Raw genomic sequence first — 17072 nt, 5'->3', positions numbered from 1 at the left:
CTTATCAAGAGAACATCACGCACTTATCAAGAGAACATCACTGGCCATCGCTACTCTCTGATCTGGCGGATTCACTAAACACAAATGCTTCGTTTGTAAATTATATTGGTGTGCCCCTGGCTATCCGTCAAACTATCTGGTTTGCTTACTATAAGGAATTTGAAATGATTTATACTTTTACTTTTGATACTTTAGTATATTTAAAACCAAATACTTTTAGATTTTTACTTGAGAAGTATTTTACAGGGTGACTTTCACTTTTACTTTACTCGGTGACTTTCATTTTCTATTAAGTTACCTTTACTTTAAGTCAAGTATGATAATTGAGTACTTTTTCCAACGCTAGTGCCTTTATGAAACGACAAACCGTAGGCTGCCTGTAAGAAATACACTTTTTCCGTTCAGAATGAAAACAGATAAACGGAGGCGGTCTGTCAACTGACGCTAGAGGGCAATATTTGACAGCTGCTGCTACTGATTCTACCGCAACAGGGAGCCGGAAGAAGTGAGGAAGTGGTCAGTGCCAGAGATACTCTGACAGTGCTAGCCGGCTCGCTAACACATATAATAAGAACCCACTTTTCTTAACTTATTCTGTGAGCAAACTAAACCAATATTATAGCCCAGCGGTTTACTCGCAGTGAGTCAACATCAAGATTCGTGTATATACGAGCTGGACATGCCTATGTATGTAGCTAGCTGCTGAACTGCACGCAGTCTATATAGCTAGCTAGCGTAATTACTATCTCCAAAACAAACAGGGTGTGCTGTGCAGTGGACTTTGGCAGCAGCAGAGTGGGAGTTCTAGCTACTATTGCAAGCTAGCCAGTTTATCCATACACATTATTATTGGTGCGTATTTTAATTTCCTGTCTTATGAGGCTATTGACAACCCTAAGTTAACTAAATATACACTAAATTTAGTAGCCAGCAGCTATGGCCAGCACCAGCATGGCTTCTGCAGCTGTAACAGGAGACAAACCCTCAGGTTCGGGTTCTAAGAAGAAGAATGAAAAGAAGTTTGCTTCCAAAGAGGAGTCCAGATTCCTGTCCAGTATCATGGGCGTCATGAACAACCTAAGGAAACAGGTGTGTGCGTGCATGCGCGCCGTGTGTGTCTCTAACAGTGTGTGTCTAACAGTGTGTGTTTTCTGCAGGGTACCCTATGTGATGTGATCTTGGTGGTTCAGGGGAAACATATTCCTGCTCACAGAGTGGTTTTAGCTGCAGCCAGCCACTTCTTCAGCCTCATGTTTACTAGTGAGTACACTACACACATACTCAACTTTGTTGTAACCCTATCTCTTTCTCCCCTACCTCTAATTACCCAATGTGACACGTCTCTCTCTATCGCTCCCCCTCCATATCTCTCTCTCCATATCTCTCTCTAGCCAGCATGATGGAGTCTACCAGTCACGAGGTGGAGTTGAGGAGTGCTGAGCCTGAGATCATAGAACTGTTGGTGGAGTTTGTCTACACCGCTCGGTAAGACGCGCGCACACACTCGAATGTCCATCCATATGGGACACTTCAGACACAAAACACACCCCAAACCGTGTGTGTGTTTCAGTATCTCAGTGAACAGCAGTAATGTCCAGTCTTTGCTGGATGCAGCCAACCAGTACCAGATAGAACCTGTGAAGAAGATGTGTGTTGACTTCCTAAAAGAGCAAGTCGATGCAACCAACTGTCTGGGTAAGACATGTTTAGATTCTATACATCTATAATAGTGTCTCTCAAATTCACCTCCACACAAACACACTCCTTAACCTCTGGTCTCTCTCTAGGCATCTCTGCTCTAGCGGAGTGTTTGGACTGTCCAGAATTGAAGCTGTCAGCGGATGACTTCATCCATCAACACTTCACTGAGGTCTATAAATTGGATGAATTCCTCCAACTGAACGTCACCCAGCTCACACAGCTACTGCACCAAGACACACTCACTGTCCGGGCCGAGGACCAGGTAACATACACACACCAAGATACTTTACCATGTTGTCATTAATGTGTGTAGATCACTGGCTCAAGTATGACATGCCCCCCCCCCCCCCCCCCCTCTATTTCTCTCTCTCCCTTTCTGTGTGTTTGTGTGTGTAGATCTATGAGTCTGCGGTGCGGTGGCTGAAGTATGATGTGTGTAACAGACAGAGTCACATGGTGGAGGTGTTGGGCTGTGTTCGCTTCCCTCTGGTGTCCAAAGCCTTCCTCTCTAAGACCGTCCAGGCTGAACCCCTCATACAGGACAACCCAGAGTGTCTCAAGATGGTCATCAGTGAGTACACACAGCTGCATATGGGTCTTACTATAAACTGGGGTACCAGTGAGGATTTCCTACACTGGACAACTTGTTACAGCTTTTGATAAGTCGTTGATAATAATCTGCAAACCATTTTCATGTCATTACATTAAGATATACAGTGGGGCAAAAAAGTATTTAGTCAGCCACCAATTGTGCAAGTTCTCCCACTTAAAAAGATGAGAGAGGCCTGTAATTTTCATCATAGGTACACTTCAACTATGACAGACAAAATTAGGGGAAAAAATCCAGAAAATCACATTGTAGGATTTTTAATGAATTTATTTGCAAATTATGGTGGAAAATAAGTATTTGGTCAATAACAAAAGTTTATCTTATTACTTTGTTATATACCCTTTGTTGGCAATGACAGAGGTCAAACGTTTTCTGTAAGTCTTCACAAGGTTTTCACACACTGTTGCTGGTATTTTGGCCCATTCCTCCATGCAGATCTCCTCTAGAGCAGTGATGTTTTGGGGCTGTTGCTGGGCAACACGGACTTTCAAGTCCCTCCAAAGATTTTCTATGGGGTTGAGATCTGGAGACTGGCTAGGCCACTCCAGGACCTTGAAATGCTTCTTACGAAGCCACTCCTTCGTTGCCCGGGCGGTGTGTTTGGGATCATTGTCATGCTGAAAGACCCAGCCACGTTTCATCTTCAATGCCCTTGCTGATGGTAGGCTTTGTTACTTTGGTCCCAGCTCTCTGCAGGTCATTCACTAGGTCCCCCCGTGTGGTTCTGGGATTTTTGCTCACCGTTCTTGTGATCATTTTGACCCCACGGGGTGAGATCTTGCGTGGAGCCCCAGATCGAGGGAGATTATCAGTGGTCTTGTATGTCTTCCATTTCCTAATAATTGCTCCCACAGTTGATTTCTTCAAACCAAGCTGCTTACCTATTGCAGATTCAGTCTTCCCAGCATGGTGCAGGTCTACAATTTTGTTTCTGGTGTCCTTTGACAGCTCTTTGGTCTTGGCCATAGTGGAGTTTGGAGTGTGACTGTTTGAGGTTGTGGACAGGTGTCTTTTATACTGATAACAAGTTCAAACAGGTGCCATTAATACAGGTAACGAGTGGAGGACAGAGGAGCCTCTTAAAGAAGAAGTTACAGGTCTGTGAGAGCCAGAAATCTTGCTTGTTTGTAGGTGACCAAATACTTATTTTCCACCATAATTTGCAAATAAATTCATTAAAAATCCTACAATGTGATTTTCTGGATTTTTTCCCCCTCATTTTGTCTGTCATAGTTGAAGTGTACCTATGATGAAAATTACAGGCCTCTCTCATCTTTTTAAGTGGGAGAACTTGCACAATTGGTGGCTGACTAAATACTTTTTTGCCCCACTGTAGGTGGGATCATAGCTATGGTTGGTGCCTTGAAGGATTTGTCCAAAATTGTGTGACATAAAACATTACTTTTCTGTCCTTGCATTTATGGCAATGTAAGTTGTCTTTATATCATATATTAAGCATTAATCAGTTAAATTAGACATTGAACTTGAACCCTGTAAGAATCCTGGATCTAACTGTCAGTTTTTGTATAGAGATCTCAGAAATGCAGTGTAACTACATAACATTTTGTAAATGCTTTAAAAAAGTAAATACTATTGAAAAATCAAATGTCTCTAACCGAGAGGGACCTTACCTTGATACTTAAAACCTAAATCCATACTGTCATTAACATGCTTCTTCAATCATTATGCATACTACTTGTTGGATTCGCATTTGGTATCCATTTTATTACATTTTTGATCAGTTTTTGTCAGAGATGTGACCACTTTCGTTTGTTTTCCGCCGCTTCAATTGAAGGGCGCTGCGCAACTCTGTTGCGGTAAAACCATGTGCGGTTATTATGATGATGATCTCATGTTGGCTTCAACTTGGCTTTCCATACAAATCCTTCCTGTTTTTTGGTCCCTTTCTCATGATAACAGCGATGGTGAGATTAATGCTACTGCTATTCATGGCTTTATTATATGTGCCTGCGTCAGCCATATAGGCTACAGAAACATTGCCGTGCATGCATCCAATCTATTTAGTCAGGAAATGTCCACATTATTCTCACATATTTTAGAATGTAATAATAGTTTGAATATCAAGGCCTAAAAAATGCATTATTCTTAGTGATAAGGGCCTACTTTTTCTTTTACACTTTTTGCATGCTTTTTGGGGGGAGGGGGGTTCCCTATACTGTATGTACAGTTATATAAATTATACAATTGTATAACATTGAGGTCCTTGAAAATTACAATTAAGTGCCTGAAAAAGTCCCCAAGAGTCCTTGAATTCGACTTGCCAATGTCTGTATGAACCCTGCTTAAAGATGTGTGGTCCTCGGCCTAAGGAGGAAGTATAAGTGGAGTTATGGGACAATGTGCATATATGTGGAACTGCATTTAAACTCATTTTTTGTTGTTTCAAACCATTTTGACGTGTGGATCCCAATGTCACACATTGGCCCCATTATTTATGTTGGTGTGTGTAACCTCTTTTGTGTATCTAGGTGGGATGCGGTACCACCTGTTGTGCCCAGAGGATCGTGAGGAGTTGGGAGAGAACAGTCGCCCGCGGCGTAAGAAACACGACTACAGGATTGCTCTGTTTGGAGGCTCGCAACCACAGTCCTGCAGATACTTCAACCCTAAGGTACACAAACACACCTTTGTAATCCTACATGTGCTTCATCTCAAAGAACATTACGTCACTTAGATAAGGCCAGTCTGTAGTCCATCTGCTCTCATTCAAGTATGTGGGGATGTTAATGAAACGGCTGAATCATTTCAAGTACGGGCCGTGTGTGTCCAGGACTACAGCTGGTCAGACATTCGTTGTCCGTTTGAGAAGCGTCGTGATGCCACGGCGGTGTTCTGGGATAATGTTGTTTACATCCTGGGAGGATCTCAGCTGTTCCCCATCAAGAGGATGGACTGTTACAACGTACTGAAGGACAGCTGGTACTCCAAACTAGGTACTGGAAAGTGTGTGTGTGTTGTATTAGTGACTGAAATGGGAGTAGTGTGACTTGTGTTGCAACACAGAAAAATGTGTGTGTGTGTGTTAGGGCTGGGTGATATATTGTGAAAACCAGCATACCCCAGTATGGATATAATACCATCTATAAAGGTATTTTGATACAGTGCTAAATAAATGAAAAGTTCTACATATTGGACTACTTCACTGTCAGTTTTGTCCTAGTTTGGTTGTGTATAAAACCATCAGAATGAAGAAAGCCCATTAAAACCACTTGGAATACATTTTTTGCCATTCTAGGGTCATTCCCTGTTCATAAAACATTTAGTATTCGGTATCTTTTAATACCATCAAATACGCACTCCCATGTGGTCTAAAATGAGAAAAATATTGTGTGTTTGTTCTTACATTTTCTCTTCTGTAAACCAGGCCCCCCTACACCACGGGACAGTCTGGCTGCTTGCGCCTCTCAGGGCAAGATCTACACCTCTGGAGGGTCGGAAGTAGGTGAGCTTCACACACACACACACACACACACACACACACACACACACACACACACACACACACACACACACACACACACACACACACCGGAGAACAGGGAAGTATTGGGCTGATGGCTTATCTATATTAGTATTGTAGCGTACCATTGTATCTCCTTTGTATTGAAGTGTTTGTGCTCCTTTCTGTGTATGTCTGTCCGTCTCTCCCTCCAGGCAGCTCAGCGTTGAACCTGTTTGAGTGTTATGACACGCGGTGTGAGTCATGGCAGACCAAAGCCAGTATGTTGATGCCTCGCTGTAGCCACGGCAGCGTGGAGGCCAATGGGCTCATCTACGTCTGCGGAGGGTCCCTAGGCAACAACGTCTCTGGGAGGGTCCTCAGCAACTGTGAGGTCTATGACTCCGTTAAGGAGGAGTGAGTCTAATCACACATACTATGGCAGCCCCCCGCACCTTTCTGATTCAGAGGGGTTGGGTTGAATGTGGAAGACACATTTCAGTTGAAGGCATTCAGTGGTACAACTGACTAGGTATCCCCCCCTTTCCCTTTCGGAAGTACTCGCTCACATACACACACACCATACTCCTCTAGAAGTTAATAACTGTGTGTATCTTCTGTGTGTGTTTTTAGATGGAGGGAGCTGAGTGGGATGAGGGAAGCTAGGAAGAACCACGGTCTGGTGTTTGTCAACAACAGAATCTATGCTGTGGGAGGAATGAACGGACTGGGTATGGCACACACACACACACACACTGTCGGGTATGTTTGGGGTATATTTATATGTGTGAGTGTATAGGTGGGCTGGACTCGGTGGAGTACTATGACATCGGCAGGAATGAGTGGCACGTTGCCGCGGCGATGCCGTGGCGTGGGATGAACGTGAGGTGTGCTGCAGTCAGCGGAGTGATTTACGTACTGGCAGGTTTCCAGGGTGTCGGACGACTAGGACACATCCTGGAGTACCACACTGACACTGACAGGTACACACACACACACACATTTGTGTATGATTTCCTGTGTGTGTTTTATCTTACTCCTTTGTGTGTGTGTGTAGGTGGGTGATGTGCAGTAAGGTGAGAGCGTTCCCCGTCACCAGCTGTCTGATCTGTGTGGTGGACACCTGTGGGGCCAAGGAAGAGGAGACGGAGTCAACACACACTCACACTGTACCCCCATCATCATCCACAGCATAACCCAGGGTCTTTCAAATGTTTTATCTGGTGCTTTTATTTGGAGGATGAGAGCTGGTCAGTGTGGTATGAAACTGCTGTAGTGGAATCATGTTGAAGCTTCACATTGACAGAAATCATAGAGAACACACTCTTTGAGGCGAGGTGCTGACTAGCAGAACATAGAACTGGGAAAATACTAAGATGAAAGTCACTCAGTGATGATTGCCTTCAGACAGAAGGTCAATGTTAAAGCTACAGATGAACGACTGATCTAAGAGCTTTCAGCTGATACACTTAGTCTCAACTAAACATGTTTTTATCAGACCTGGGTCAAATACTTTTAACTACTTGAAAGTAGATGGCACTTTTGGAACTAATCCATTGGTTGTATTTTACCATGTAAATGAAATCAAGTGCCGCTCAAGAATTTGAAAATATGATTCTATACTATGTATTTTATGCTATTGTGTGTATTTAATTGTACTGTTTTATGTTGTACTGCAATGAAATTATGTAATGTCTGAGGTTATAGAAGAAATTTTAGCATTTTTACTACTGTATGTATGTGATGACTGTTACATGAAATTGAAAATAAACAGAAAGCTGGAACTGAACATGTTTTTATTTGGTTACTAATAGTTAAGTAACTCTTACTATGGTCTGGTTGGGTTTCTATGTGGACATTGAGACTAATGATAAGAACAATATGCACATCATTGAGTTTACACATTTGATTAAAAACAGTTCAAAGGCTCAATGTTTTGTGTAGACTCATATGCTGACAAGGTGACATCAGCTGCTTGTTAAGATGGCATTAGCTGCCGTAAAGGCCTCATGAAGGCCATACGTATACATACTTTATATGTCCTAATTAAAAGGAAGCGTTATATCAGAAATGTTAATCATTTAGAATCGTCATTGAAACGCAGCATTCCCTGAGTGGGTTTAAATCATATGGATTAATGCTTCCTAAAATAGTGTACCTATACCACAGGCCATCTCTTTCTTTTCATCCCACTCCTCTCTTTCTAAGCTGTAAAAAGAGGAACAACGTTTATTCATGAGCACCACGTTGACTAGAAAGAACCTACAGTAGTCTCCTCACTCCTATCCCTCTCACTCTTCATCCTCTTCCTCAGTCATCAGCAGAGCAAACCTGTTGTTTATCTCCTGGGAGGAAGGGGCTCCTCCCCTTCTCCCTCCTTTCTCTCCTCCTCCTCTCCCCCTCTTCCTCCTCCCTGATGATGATGAGGGTAGTGTATTTGGCATGCAGTCCTCCAGAGCAGCCAGTAGGGAGTGGTAGATATGCCCAGAGAGAGGAGCTGCAGCCAGAACAGACTCAGGAGAACAACCCCCTCTCAGACGGCCAACCAAACCATGGACCAGACTACCACTGAATAACCTGGGGGACAGAGGGACAGTATGGTTCAAACGGGTAGGGGCAGTTTGTGTGTGTGTGTGTGTGTGTGTGTGTGCTTGCGTTACCTACCATGCTGTGTCTGGTTCAGGCAGGGGCAGACACAGTAGCTGGTTCAGACTGAGCACACTCCACAGGCAGGCCTGCCATTGGCTGAGGGAATGAGCCACGCCCACATCGAAACCCCGCCTGTCTCCTGGCCGCAGGCGAAGCTTCATCCACAGGTTCCGTTCTGCGGCTGAGTTAGAGCGAGAACTGGTTTAGTGTGTATGTTGGTGTACGAAAGACAAGACTGTACAACCAAATATTTGGGCACTTTGCAATGTGATGTTTTTTGTGGATCTAACTAAAGTGTTTGTGTGTGTGTTTTTGCACACGTTTATGCGCGTGCCTGTGTGTTTGCATGTGTGCACACTGCCCCTACCTGTGTTTTGGCTCTGTCCAGGATGAGTGTTCCGGGCAAACTCTCCATGGACCATGCCCAGCAGCAGAGCCTGTACCTGGGGTAGAGAGGGAAAAGGTCTGGCCTCTCTCCTCCAGAACCCAGTCACTCCAAGGGCCAGCCTAAGGTGAGGAGGTAGGGGGGACAGAGAGGACTCCTTCACCCCCAGAACATGATACAGTACTCCCAGCCGCACTGACACAGGAGCCTATAGAGAGATGGAGCGAGAGAGAGGGAGGGAGGGAGAGGGAGGGGTGGGGGGTTAGTAAAATCAAAAGGAAGATGACACTATGGACAAAAAAGTAACAATCTTGGGGGAAAAAGTAGACTGAGTGTGTTGTTATGGTTACCAGGCATAGTGTGTTGATATTGTTACCTGCCAGTGTGTTGCTATGATTACCTGCCAGAGAGTTATGGTTACCTGGCAGAGTGTCTCAAGTTGTAGCCTGGTTCCAGGGGTCCGTGGCTCCACCTGGCACTTCCTCAGGTTCAGATTGTGTCTGTCGTACTCCTCCACAAACACACTCATACCTCTGTCACTCTCCACAGCGCTAGGGAAGTTGTTCTCACCCTGACCACTGCCTGAGGAAGGCTCTGCACCCCCCTGACCCATACCCTGTTTCTGACCTCTGCCCCTTCCCCTCCTCCCCCACTGCCTTCCTCCCCTCCCCCTTTCTCCCTGTCCCTCTACCTGGGTCTCCTGTCCACCTTGTCTCTGGACCCTGTGACCCTCTCCCCACCCCGTCTCTCCCCTCTCGCCCTGCTCCTGATTGGCCAGTAGGATCCCGTAGAGGGCCTGTCGTATGGCCGTGGCACTGCAGTGGCTGCTGGGTAGTCGGCTGTTTTCCACCTGAGGGATGAGCAGCACCCTCCTGAGCTCCAGGACATCCAGCACCAGGGGGGCCATCGCCCCGCTCCCTGCGGCCCAGCACAGCCACTCTGGCAGCGGGCAGGGAGTAGCAGCCCACAGCCCCTCTGGCGACCTGGATGAGCCTCCAGAGAACCAGGTAGAGAGACGGCTCTGAGGAGTCAGATGGTACTCTTGCATGCCTGACCAGAGCACAGAACACAGGCCGGACTTCTCTCCTCCTCTCCCCCTTCCTCCTCTCCCTCTCTCTCCTCCTCCTCTTTCTACTCCTCCTGTCAGTCTCCCCACCTCCTGCAGAGCCTCCTCAGGTCCAGGGAAGGAGGAGAGCCAGAGAAGGAGGCCCTCTATATGGGATTGGCTCCCTCCGCCCCTGCCTCCCCTCTTCCCTCCTGTGGTCAGCTGAGGGAGGAGTGTGTGTATGTGTTTGTAGGTTTGTTCTGTAGTGTAGTCATTCCCTGCCAGGACAGCACACAGCGGCAGAAGTTCCCGGTTCATTCCCCTGAAGTGCTGGCACATCCCACTGACCGTGTAGCGTCTGGCTGGGATGTAGTGATTTGGAGGGGAACCGCTAACACTGGCCCATTGGAAGAACCGGAATGGAATATAACCACCTGGAAATAGAGGCGGGAGAAAGGGATGAGAGACGAGGGGGGAGGGGTAAGATAAAAACTGGAAGGAGACCTTCACTTCCTGGTCTGGCTCCACCCACCTGGCAAGTCAAAGATGTAAAAGTCGCTGTCATTGGTCAGAACTGGACAGCCCCACTGATTGGCCAGGCAGGCAATCTCCCAGTCTGCCTCGGCGGGGCACTGGACCAACGGGACACCTCGCTGGGAGAGGACCTGAGGGAGGGACAGAAAAAAAAGAATGTGATGCGAAAAAGGAGAAGAGTGGTGTGTATGAGTTCGCCTGTATGTTGTACGTGTGTATGTCTCTGGGTCCGTCTGTGTGTGTCTGTACCTGGATGAAGACGTGTCTTGTGAGGAGGGGGAGGACGGAGCCGTGTCGGCCCCGGGACAGAGACTCAGCCTCTTGGATCTTACTCTGCAGCCGCTGCCTCAGGGTGGACAGCTTCTTATCACTGGGGTCCATGCCTGACACACACACACCAGGGTTTCCGTTAGGAAAATGTGGCGCTGGACAACGTGACCGGGAAGATTCAAATTTTCGGGCCATTTGAGAAATCTATCGGACCCATGTGCATAAGGGGCGTCCACCCACGGTGCTCAGAATGACAGAAATCCCATTTAGATTATGGTAATGCAGCTTAACAGAACATGCAACTCACGTAATGAAGCAGACAATAAAACGTCATTTTCAAACATTTGCCAATATACAATTCCCAGGAAAACACCATTCTAAAACAGCACACCTGGGAAAACACCATTCTAAAACAGCACACCTGGGAAAACACCATTCTAAAACAGCACACCTGGGAAAACACCATTCTAAAACAGCACACCTGGGAAAACACCATTCTAAAACAGCACACCTGGGAAAACACCATTCTAAACAGAGCACCTGGGAAAACACCATTCTAAAACAGCACACCTGGGAAAACACCATTCTAAAACAGCACACCTGGGAAAACACCATTCTAAAACAGCTCACCTTGGAAAACACCTATCGAAAACAGCACACCTGGGAAAACACCATTCTAAACAGCGCACCTGGTAAAACACCATTCTAAACAGCACACCTGATAGCGGTTATAAAGAGGGGGAATTTAAAGATGCAACAACTAGAATGGGTTGCTAATATGACTAGGATTGTGCGGAAAGGAAGTTCATATGAAAACCAATAGAACAGGAGTGAAATTGCATAGCGGTGGATTGAATAGGGAAGTAAATGGAAATACATGTGCCAAAATTATATAATTGCTCCTGTCTGTATAGAAATAAATAAAATAATTCAAAATACTTCACCAGAAAGTATTATTTAGCCACGGAGAAAACAAATATTATTAGCTTATTTAAAAAAAATAGCTGTGGATTGTTTCAAATCATAAGCTCGTAAACCTATGCCTATTTGCGAAGTCCGCATTTTGGGCAGCACGCGTGGGAATAGGCCAAGCTGGTTATTGAGTTATGGGTGTCAGTGAAAAACATCTAAAATATGTGTGGAGATAATGTGTCTTGAGTTTAATTTAAAATGTTGAGAAGACATGAAGAAGGGAAGGGATGTGTGGCGAAGATACTGTATAGGCGAGTCTCTCTCTTGCGCATTCATTGTTTCATTGTGTGAATTGTTTGCCCTTTGATTATATATTGTTTTTATCAATTCCCCATTATATATGTCACCAGTAGTTAATTCCCGTCATTTGGTTACATCAATTTCTGTTAATGCATGTATTAATTACAGTTTTCACCGTTCTCATGCGCGGAGTGGAAACGTTGTTTGCAGAGTTCACAACCTGCTACACTTGCGAGAAACAAGTTTGGGTTTATTTCATAACCATAATTTACAATATTTATAAATGTTTTCATTGTCTTGTTTGGAGTGCTCCACGTGAGCAATGAGCATGTGTCTAGTTTCTCTGTTCTGATAATGTTGGGGGACCTCGCACGCATAGACGTGTCTGGCCTGCTGCGCGGAAATGTAGGAAAGTGTTGTTGCTTTTTACATCCATTGCGAATTATAATATATTACAACTTTACATCCTCACAGTAAGCTGTTTCAAAAATCTTTACAACAATCTCCCGCTCGATAATCATCAGTTATAGGCTACTGCTGCATTGGCCTATAGGCTATGAGTTCCATACGCTCATTTCCTTAGCCGCCAATGGATCTGGATATGGCAGAAGCTGGTGATCTCGCATTAGTTGACTTAACTTTTAGAATTTTAATTAAATGTTTATGATTAACCATTTGATAATGATTTTGAGAAATTAAAACTTTATTATTGAAATGAAACGGTTCCACGAAAATGTGATTATGAAAATCCTAACTGGCACGCAGAACGGTAGAAATGGTAGGATAAATTGTCATCTTCCCCAAACTTGAAACTCACGCGCCTTTATAAAATAATTGCCTCCACGTTTCCATGGTCAGATTTAGCCTATAGGCTACTTTGAAGCAATGTAAGACATGCCTCATAATATGAAATAAAACATTCAGGTTTCAAACAATTAAGTATGTTTTCAAAATGCATACTGCCTCCAGCTCACATTGTAAAGTGGTTGGTGACCCACTGATAGCCTGTTGCCTGCACTTGAATGGTGAATGGGTGGCGCACTTCAATTACCAGTTGAGAAATAAAAAAGCTATTTTTAATTTAGAACCAAAACTGTTTTTAACACGAGATTACATTTAGAATTGTTGCGCAATGAATGGGCTTATAAAAGCACGTTTTACTCCAGCACCAACCAGCTGAGAATCTGCAGGAGAAATCCCGATCAAAATAGGCTCTAAATGCTGTGCGCATATGATAGTTGTGTCGGATAAATAAGATATCAGATGACAAACGAAAATACACAAAGGCCAATTTAATTCCACTAAATTATGCAAAGTAACCTATAGACCGATAAGCATGACAGTCAAATGTATTTACATGAATTAATAAAAAAGCGTTATTTTGCAATGGGATTTGTTTTTCTCCCAGTCATTTTGGCCGGCAACAGTTTTATTTATCGCCTTTGAATTTTTTGGGGGTGTGGCCAAAAGCCGGCTAACATAAACCCTGACACACACATCATCATCATCATCATCATTGACGGTCACTGGAGTCGATCATGATTTATTTTATTTATGGGGCTTCAGAAGATACTGACGAGGCCGATTCGTGAGCCACAGATCCTGTTGCACACACACACACAGACACACACAAACACCTCCTCCTCCTTACCGCCATCCAGCACCACATAAGGCTGTATGTTGCAGGCCTCCAGTGCAGAGATGAAGGTAGACAGTAGGGCAGCGAAGGCATCGTAGTCCCCTCCGTGTGCCTGATCCAGTCCATGGTTTAGATAGAGCCTGAAGAACAGACTACAGCCATCTATCACAAGTCTGCTGTCTCTGAACCTAACGTCCTGGAACAAGCCCCTGTTACCCTCCACATAGCTGGTCAGACCATGGACACCCATCACATCACATCATATATAGACTGCCCTGGAGGTAGAGTGAGGGAGAAAGAAAGAGAGGGAAGGAGTGTTGCGAAAGATAGGGGGTGTGGAGAGAGAGATAACGGTCCTTACAACCAATTTTACACGCAAGTATACAGAGTTACATCAAAAGGATTAAAGTATAAACTGTATACTCTTGTCTACACTACACATTATTGGTATTCTGGAGAATGTGTTCATCCTGATCTTGTTTAGGGGCTGACTGTGGTCAGGGAAAAACATATTTCCTGGAAAACATTAACGTGACGAGGCGCAGACCTTGCTGTGCAGTGTGCATAGCCTATTGTGTTAACGTGAAATATAAAACGACACAGATATATATGAACTACATTAGATATAATCCAGACTTTGCTGTGCATATTGTATTGACGTGAAATATAAAATGAGACAGATAAATATGCACGTTAATTGTCATAAAACTCACCAGTTTCACTTCAAAAGAACCTCCCCTATCGACATGCCAAGTTTACTTCCTGCTACGTCAAAACACGCGCGAAAGGAACCTTGGGAGATTGAGTTTAAAAATGTATTTTTGTTTAACTAAGCCATTTAAGAACAAGTTCTTATTTGCAATGACAGCCTACCCCCAGCCAAACCCTAACGACGCTGGGCCAAGTGTGCACTGCCCTATGGGACTCCCAATCATAGACGGTTTTGATACAGCTTGGAATTAAACCAGGGTCTGTAGTGACACCTCCAGCACTGAGATGCAGTGCCTTAGACCGCTGCTCCACTCGGGAGCCCCTAAATCCACTTGCTAAATTCATTGTATAAAAAAACAACCCATTGCAAAATAAAATATCATTTTATTACTCTCACTGAATATTTTATGTAAAAGAGTTGTCTCCTTGCAATGCATCAGTTCACTGTTCAGCTGGCCTTAGGGTGACCACATTTAAAATACCCAAATGTGGGACAACAGGATGATTTTGCGAGTCATTCGCAAGACAGTGTAGTCTACATTAATATTTTTTGTGTTGAGCACAGTCATTGCTGTTGAGAGAGAGCTGCAGCAGACAGAAGGCAGCTGAGTTTACTTTAGCCAACACAGAAAGGGAGAGAAACTGAGAAATAGTCCTAATCATTCAAATAGTTTCGGGAGAGAGGATTGAAAGATGTGCTTTCTTTCTAGGTAGGCTATATAGCTAGCTCATCCGTCTCAAGATCAAATTGGCTATGTCTGGGATGGTTCAAACAGGACCATAGATACACCATTTCAGTGGAGGCTGCTGGGGAGAGGGCGGCTCATAATAATGACTGGAACAGAGCGAATGGAATGGCATCAAACACATGGAAACCATGTGTTTTATGTATTTGATACCATTCCACCGATTCCGCTCCAGACATTACCATGAGCCCGTCCTCCCCAATTAAGGTGCCACCAAGCCCCTGTGCAACGTTCATACAACAAGGTATACTTTACATCAACAAATGTTAAAAAGCAATGAGGCTGATGCAACAGATCAGAACGCTTAAAATGTTGAAAACGATTATTTCTTCACATTATAAGCGCAGCAATGCACACATGGCAGTAGGCTATGCTCGAATGTTCCTAAATACAATTAGCGGGAACACACCATTCTAAAAAGCGCACCACATATGAGAGTGGTTTCATGTAACAGAGGTTAAAATGTCCCTTAGAAATTTAGAGAGGGTAAATCTACAGATGCAATAAACAACACCAGGATGGTGAATGCTGACTGTCTCCACTCAGATTGCAAGGTGGGTGACGTGTGAGGTGCGCAGCTGTAACAAGGTATCAGAGCATTTCGTATTATTCTTTCCGTAAATCAGAGTACTTTTCGTATGGTATGTATTACTTTCTGGATATTCAGCACCCATTTCGTATGATGTGTTATGAATTCTAGCTAGGTGGCTAGGTGGTTAATGTTAGCTAGCTGGCTAAAGGAAAGGGGGATACTTAGTCAGTTGTACAACTGAATGCCTTCAACTGAAATGTATCTTCCGCATTTAACCCAATCCCTCTGAATCAGAGAGGTGTGGGGGGGGGGGGCTGCCTTAATCAACAGTCACGTCTTCGACGCCCAGGGGAACTAACGTTAGCTACACTAAGGGTTAAGGTTAGGGTTAAGTTTTGACATGATTGGTTGACTGTAGGTGAGGGTGGGAGGTCTTGTATAAACACAAAATCACTTCCTTGAGAACAACTCTGCACTGCTCTGTGAAGTGCAAGAGGTATGAATGCTCTGACTTCTGCAGAGGCCATATCACCGTAAATGCTGCATGGCCAATGCAGACATCTGTGCCTTTTCCAGCCAATTCATGCTTGAATCTAAAATGTGGTTGGAGGCGTCACATGGATGGTGTGACGCAATTGCGGAACCTCCAGAGGCACTCAGAGTCCAAATTGAGCTCCATACTGCATCGCAATGCACCTCTCAAATGTTTTAACAATGTGGAGGGCTCTGTATAGCTCTGCATTGATATGATTGGTTGATGGTAGGTGAGGGCGGGAGGTCCTGTATAAACAAAAACTCACTTCCTTGACAACTTCCTTCACAACAGTTCTGCACTGCTCTGTGAAGTGCAAGAGGTATGAATGCCCTGACTTCTGCAAAGGCCATATCACTGTAAATGCTGACAACCAAGGCAGATGTCAGATTACCAAGCAGCGCCTTTAACCTAGGCTACAATTTTACATGTAGGCAAATTATTATGTAGGCTACATTTAGGCAAAATAGATTTAAATATACGATTTAAATGTTGGCCTTTTAGAGGCAATTTTTTTACATGTGAATTTCTGGCTCAGACAGCCCCATTTATCTATTTCAGTTGTAGGCTACCCTTATTAGTCTTTTAAATCAATGTGAATGACCTAGGTCCAAGAATAGACCCATGTTGCCATATGAAAACAGTAAAAATGTATATATATATATTTGAATTTGGGATGGTTCATCTTCAGTTTGGGACAATTTCAATTACACTTCTGGATGATTCTGGGATGGTGATGAAAAAAGTTAGTATTGAGCCCTGTATGTAGCAGGTTAGCTGGCATTAGCCAGAAAGTTGAAGTCAGACTAGAGAGCTTCGCTTGACTTGGGCCGGAGCTGTCCAGGGCGCAATTCTGGCACCTCCAATTTTTTGGGAATTGCATACTGCCTCCGTTATAAAACAAAGTGAACTATCGCCGGCCTGGATTCACACACACCAGCAAAAAAAGTTTGAACAAAATGCAGTGAAGGCGGATCTGCATTGAATAGCAATGGAGAATGCATTCATATCCGCTTTGTTCAATCTTATTTGACACTAGTCTGTGA

At 44.3% G+C, this 17072-nt stretch overlaps 2 protein-coding genes across 3 annotated transcripts; one reads left to right on the top strand and one right to left on the bottom strand.

The window, feature by feature from the left end:
• The first annotated feature begins 511 nt into the window (after positions 1-511).
• klhl7 (kelch-like family member 7) lies at positions 512-7560 on the top strand. The gene is made up of 13 exons (XM_038965894.1): positions 512-1089; positions 1158-1260; positions 1392-1485; positions 1571-1695; positions 1788-1963; positions 2098-2272; positions 4801-4943; positions 5103-5265; positions 5697-5774; positions 5987-6188; positions 6405-6502; positions 6571-6754; positions 6829-7560. Exons 1-13 carry the CDS (start codon positions 937-939, stop codon positions 6965-6967), a joined length of 1833 nt encoding a protein of 610 aa, XP_038821822.1. The 5' UTR covers positions 512-936; the 3' UTR covers positions 6968-7560.
• Positions 7551-14282, bottom strand: aste1b (asteroid homolog 1b). 2 transcript variants are annotated; one of them, XM_038965892.1, is made up of 8 exons: positions 14219-14282; positions 13518-13780; positions 10634-10767; positions 10383-10515; positions 9227-10284; positions 8788-9013; positions 8436-8601; positions 7551-8348 (listed from the first exon to the last, which is right to left on the bottom strand). In XM_038965892.1, exons 2-8 carry the CDS (start codon positions 13753-13755, stop codon positions 8063-8065), a joined length of 2241 nt encoding a protein of 746 aa, XP_038821820.1. In that variant the 5' UTR covers positions 13756-13780; positions 14219-14282; the 3' UTR covers positions 7551-8062. The 2 variants fall into 2 exon arrangements, with proteins under 2 accessions (XP_038821820.1, XP_038821821.1); XM_038965893.1 differs by having other exon boundaries at positions 13518-13775; positions 14219-14256.
• Positions 14283-17072: the final 2790 nt, after the last annotated feature.

This window comes from Salvelinus namaycush, chromosome 27 (assembly GCF_016432855.1).
Source record: "Salvelinus namaycush isolate Seneca chromosome 27, SaNama_1.0, whole genome shotgun sequence".
NCBI classification, from domain to species: Eukaryota; Metazoa; Chordata; class Actinopteri; order Salmoniformes; family Salmonidae; genus Salvelinus; species Salvelinus namaycush.
The sequence above is the reverse complement of the archived record's forward strand: the minus strand, read 5'-3'. Positions and strand labels throughout refer to the sequence as shown.